The sequence below is a fragment of the Pygoscelis adeliae genome, unplaced genomic scaffold (assembly GCF_000699105.1).
Source record: "Pygoscelis adeliae isolate BGI_AS28 unplaced genomic scaffold, ASM69910v1 Scaffold508, whole genome shotgun sequence".
NCBI classification, from domain to species: domain Eukaryota; kingdom Metazoa; phylum Chordata; class Aves; order Sphenisciformes; family Spheniscidae; genus Pygoscelis; species Pygoscelis adeliae.
In genome coordinates this window covers 260,612-266,222 of record NW_008825292.1, presented here as the reverse complement: position 1 = coordinate 266,222, position 5,611 = coordinate 260,612, and the positions used below count along the sequence as shown (strand labels likewise).

The following is a 5,611-nucleotide window of genomic DNA, read 5'->3' as shown; positions in this document are numbered from 1 at the left end:
TAGGATGGGATGGGGAGGATGGGATGGGGCGGGATAGGATGAGATGGGGCGGGGTGGGATATGCCCCCTCACAGCACCGCACAGAACCTGCCGGCCAGGGCAATTGAGGAGAGGCGAGCACACTGCAGAGGCTGGCGAATGAGCCCACTGGCCCCTCCGACATTTTTGGGGGGAGCTGCTGGGCGCAGCCCGGCTGGGTGCAGGAGGGGCCGGCGGCTCAAGCCCAGCGCGTGGCACTTCAGCCAGAGCAGCCTTTACAAGCACCTGTTACGGGCTGATAAAACCAAAAGGCTGCAGGGGCCATGTTTGCTGTAGGAAGCCCTGAGCAAACAGGAGAGGGTTTATCTGGAGTCATTCCTCGCCGTGTGTCCTCGTGGCTGCTGGAAACGCTGCCAAGCTCAGCCTCGGCGCAGGCAGGCATTTCAGGCAAGCAGCCTGGGTCTTGTGCCACTGCAATCAGATAACGAGTGCACGCAATTATGAATGTTAATGGGTTGTTTAGTTAAGGCAGTGCCCCCTCTAGCGGGATTCAGAGCTCTTATTTAAACACTGCACAAACCTCATGTGCAAATATTCATCTGTTGCAGTTTTCTTTAACCTGTAAACGCTATTGTCTCTCCTGCCCCGCTCTGCTACCTACGTGTGATGCAGAGCTTTCCCTGTTTAAAAGCCCGGCTCCAAGCCCCAAAATAGACACTCATGCTTCCACCCCGCGCCAGGTTTTCCCCGATAGCTTGCAAACGCTCGTGAGCAAAGCAAAGGTGCCTGCCGGTGAGCAGCCGCCGCGGGGCTGTTGGGGCCAGGCTGGTCCCTGTGCTGCAGCAGAGCAGCCGCTCGGGTCTGGGCTTCCTTACGCTGCCAGGGCAAACTGTCCCCGGGCACCGAGCAGCTGTGCCTGGCTGGGGGTCAGGGTGGTCCAAGCCTGCCGCCCACCCAGAGCAGGGCCAGACCCCCAGCAAGGAGCCCCAGCAGGGGTACGCTGCTGCCCCTCGCCCAGCACCCCCTCCCTGCCCCGTGCATTGCCCTGTCCTGGCAGAGAGGAAGACGAATGCTGGTCTCGTGTCCTGCAGGGCTGATGCAGCCAGTTTGTTCCTCTTTCAGAGGTGGCGTGTCCGGAGCCTGCATGAATCCTGCCAGAGCCTTCGGGCCAGCTCTGGTAGCAAACTACTGGGACTATCACTGGGTGTACTGGGTAGGGCCCATGGTCGCTGCCCTCCTTGTCAGCGTGCTGGTGAGGTACGTGATGGGCTCCCCCCCCCCCCCCCCTTTCCCGCCCTGCCGCCTCCCAGGGGACTCTGCCCTGCATGCTGCCCGGGCTGCTTCCCTGCTCCCTGGGTCAAGGCTGCAAGCAGATGCTTTTCCAGAGAGACGTCCAAGGGTTGGAGACTCTTTTCCTTTCTCCTTCCCATGAGGACAGGGCAACAGCAAAGACCCAACCTGTCTCCAAATCCACGTGTTTGCTCCATCTGTGTCTTCTTGTGGGGCAAATCCAGGCTTAGGCTGGTGCTGGGCTGGTGCTGTCGCTGGGTTTCTGTTGCACGTTTGCAATGGCAAAAACGCTAACCCTGAGTTTCTCTCTTTTACCTCCCCAAAGGCTCCTGATCGGCGACCGGACCACCCGCCTGCTCCTGAAGTGATGCCGGGCACGGGGCTGCACGCGTGCCGTTGTCTCTGACCTGCCATGGGCAGCCAGTGCGGCTCAGCACAGCCAGCATGAAGCCCCCTGCCCCTGTTCCTCACCATCCCACCTCCCCTCTGCGTCTCCCAGGCAGCCCATGCTCGGGAGATGGTTCACTTGACACTGCAGGGACGATGGAAAGCAGCCCAGCCGAACCAGGCAGCCCTGCGCTGGTGGCGGGGCCGGGCAGCACTGCTCCCACCCCGGTCCCCAGGGCTCTGCCAGCCCCTGCCATGGCTGGGGGACCAGCTCCGCAGAGGCATCCTCTGATCCGCACCAGTGCCCACGAGATCCCAGCCTCCCCCAGCATCAGTCATGAACAGCGTCCGTCCCACCAGGGCTGTGCCTGGGTGTCTGTGCTGCCAGGGAGCCCCGGGCCCGCTGGGGTGGGCAGCGCTGCTCAGGGGGTCCGGTGTGTGTGGCTGTGGCCCGCGCGCCGCAGCGGGCCAGCCTCTCCAGCTCCCCGGGGCAGGCAGTGAGAGCTGCCGGTTGCCCAATGCCCTGTGAGGAGTCTGCCGTAATCCTGCTAAGGTGGCGAGAAGCTGAGTCAAGCAGCCGTGCCTGGGGACTGTGCGGCATGGCTCGCCAGCACTGACACTAATCGCTTTCTAACTTCTTCATGCCAATATTAATTCTGAGGCCCGATGAGCTAGCTCCCTCTGCCCTGGCACACACCTGCGGGAGCTCCCCAGCCCTGAACACGGCGGTGGGTGCTGTGAGGAGGCTCCGTGCTCTGCCCTGCGCCGGCTCCTGCACTTATCTCCCATTCGAGCATCTCTGCTCCCTCTCCACCAGCTCCCTCCTCAACATCCAGCCCGCGGGGAGCCCATGCTCCAGCACTGCAGGATGCTCCTCCATGGGAGCCCGCTCCCCAGCTTGTGCCGTGGGTCGGCTCCTGTCCCTCACACGGGTCCAGGACGATGCCAAGTGGCTCTTGCCTGTGGCCTGCCCCACAGAGGCTGCCACATAGGAGGGTGATGGGAGAAGGGAGCTTTGGTGGCAGTCCGATTTCTGGCCCCTCTCAGCATCAGGAGGGCCAGGGGGTGAAGCACCAGCTGAGAGCTCGGGGTGGGTCTGTCTCTCCCCTGCCAGAGGATGAGTGCTGGGGGGCGAGGGGAGGGGGCTGCCTTGGCAGAGGGAGCTGCTGCCATAAGCAGGAGGAGTCGGCAGAAGGAGAGTGATGGAGCTGTGTGGGCAGGGGGAGAGGAGCCAGCGCAGCAGCTTTACGTCAGCCGGGTAGCCGTCCCCTACAGCAGCTCTGCCCTGACTCATCGTGCGGACTCCCCAGCCTCCCCTGTGGGGGGGCATTCACAGCAACCCCGTCCCCACCGCTCAGAGGGCTGCTTGGGTGGTAAACCGGCACACAAGTGTCATTGAGAGTACTCCCAGCCCCAGCAGGGAACCCCTCAGGTTACCTGGGTTGAGTCACTCCTAATTTTGCAGACTTTTGACTTGGGAAATGTCTGTTGCTTTGCCAGCTCCTACACGTGTGGCTCTGAGGTGCCACACTGGGCTGGCCCTGGGGAAGGGGCTGTGCTGGGAGAGCTGTGCCCTCTGCAGCAGGGCTGCCCACCCTGCCCAGCCCAGCACCGGGGCACCAGTCCAGAAAGGTTACCTGGGTTGAGTCACTCCTAATTTTGCAGACTTTTGACTTGGGAAATGTCTGTTGCTTTGCCAGCTCCTACACGTGTGGCTCTGAGGTGCCACACTGGGCTGGCCCTGGGGAAGGGGCTGTGCTGGGAGAGCTGTGCCCTCTGCAGCAGGGCTGCCCACCCTGCCCAGCCCAGCACTGGGGCACCAGTCCAGAAATGGGGCTGGAGGGCAGGGGGAGACAGGAGTGGGAAAGGGCCAGGATGCTGTAAGCGGGAGCAATAGCATCCTCCCAGGGCTCCGGCTGCCAGCGGGTCTGAGGGAAACCCCTGGGCAAAGCAAGTGCTTCCTACCCCTCCTCCTGGGCTGCTCCACGCAGAGGCAGAAAAGCTGTTGCTGTGGCAGGGAGGACGTTCCCGGCTTTCTGATGTCCCCTTGGGGCTGGCAGAGCCCTGCACACTGTCACCTCTCTATTTTCAGCTTGCTTTCTTTTTTTTCCAGCTCGGGAGGTGACCCACACATGCATGCACACACGCACAAAGATGTACTTGTTTTTAGAAAAGGACAAGGCTGTAGAGATGCTGAAGTGAGGAAATGCCAGAACTAAAGCATCCCTGACTCGGGGCGTGCGTGTTTGCCTGCATCCCTTCCCGCAGGCAGCTCTCTCGGGGCTGGGCAGGCGGATGTGGTACCCCATGGTGGGCAGCGCAGGCCCCAAGTGAGCCGGGGCAGAGGCAGCTCTCATTCAGGAAGGAAAATGATGCAACCCACAGAAGGAGACAAATAGCATGAAGATGTCACTAGGACGGTTGTCATGGCAACGCCACAAAAAATGCCAAACCAAACAAGGCGCAAAGTCGCTGCTTCCTCCCCAGAGGGATCCTGGGGGGCACCGGAGCGACTGCTGGTGGGAGCTGGGGGCCGTGGGGAGCCACCGTGGGGGCCCCAACGTGCCCTGGCCCCTGCTTGGAGCGCAGACGTCTGTGGGAGCGGGGCTGCAGGCGGCTGCCACGCTCGGGCACGACGGGCGCCCACCTTCCCCTTTCGAGAGGAAGCACGGCCCCGCGGCCCCGCAGGAAACACGCTTATGGCTGCGGCCGCCCCTGGCACGGGGATCCTGCACCCTGGCTCCCTCCCGCGCCCCGGCTCCAGGGCCCTTCTCCCAGCGGGTGCGGGCGAGGGGCAAGGCGCCACGGTCCCACTGGGGCGGTGATGCTGCTGACCGCTGCTCGCGGTCCCCGGGCGCAGATGACGGGGGCAGGAGGTGGGGGATGGCCCATGCATGGCCACGTGTGCTTCCCTGCTTTGCTGTTGATGTGTCCAGCACATTCATTTTTAATTTGTCAGGCTGACTTTCAATAAAGCATCTGTAATACTGCGTTGTTTTTCCCTGAGTATTATTAAAGAGCTTAATTTATGCTAATTAAATACCAGTTAACTTCCAAGCACTTAATGTGCTTTAAGACATAAAATACATCTCATTCCCATGCAATTAAATTTGAAGCAGGCTTGGCCATGGGTCTGCATCATGCTTTTATCGGCACATGGATCTGCCGCAGAGCCAGGACATTGCCTGGTGTTTTCCAGATTCTTTGCGCCCGTTGGGATGGAGATGCCGCTCGGGAGCCGGGCAGGTGTGGGGTGCTGATGCTGCTGGTGCCTGTACCAAACGGGGCAGTAATTGCTGAGGTTTGGGGCTGGTGAGGACACAGACGCTCACACCTCTGTGTGATGAAAAGCCTGGGGGGAGCCCAGGGCACTGCCTGGTCCACAAAAGCCACCAAAGGCTCTGCAGACGTCGTGCATGTGCTCGCCCGGGCGCTATCGGCTGTGGCTGGTGCCAGCGCTTTGGGGACACAGGGGAAAAAAAATCAGGGTGTGCTCTGGGAACAGCATCAGAAGGATATTTGTCTGTCCCTGTGTCTGCCTGAGCCCCTCCTGCCCTCACACTGCAGCTCTTTCACTCTGGATAAATACCCTGGTTAAACATTGACCGGGGGAAGAAAGCCACGCTGCCGCCTGCGGTCGGGCTCCCTGGTGCCAGCCCATCTGTGGGGAACAGCCCCCGCCCGCGGGGAACAGCCACGTGGTTGTCAAGACGGGAGGCTCCCGCTGAAGCCCCAAGTGCCGAGGGACGGACACCCAGCCGGGCTGCTCGCTTGTGGCCCACGTCCAGCAGCGGAGGAGCCCGGACCTTGGCTTGTGGCCCCGATTCGAGCTGGGCCCCTGCCCAGCCTGCGCGACCCCCCTGGCCACGCAGGAGCTCTTGCCGTGTTTCGCGCCTTGCTCCAAACCCCCAGCCCTGCGCCCCGACCTGCGGCCGATCCCCCCCTCGCCCCCGGC

General features: G+C 62.1%; 1 protein-coding gene across 1 annotated transcript in view; it reads left to right on the top strand.

Moving 5' to 3' along the window:
* Positions 1 to 1,637, top strand: part of AQP8 (aquaporin 8) — a 5,707-nt gene extending 4,070 nt beyond the window's left edge. The window contains exons 4-5 of the mRNA XM_009329959.1: positions 1,102 to 1,236; positions 1,595 to 1,637. Of these exons, the coding sequence (XP_009328234.1) occupies positions 1,102 to 1,236; positions 1,595 to 1,637 (178 nt within the window). The remainder of the gene's footprint in view (positions 1 to 1,101; positions 1,237 to 1,594) is intronic.
* Positions 1,638 to 5,611: the final 3,974 nt, after the last annotated feature.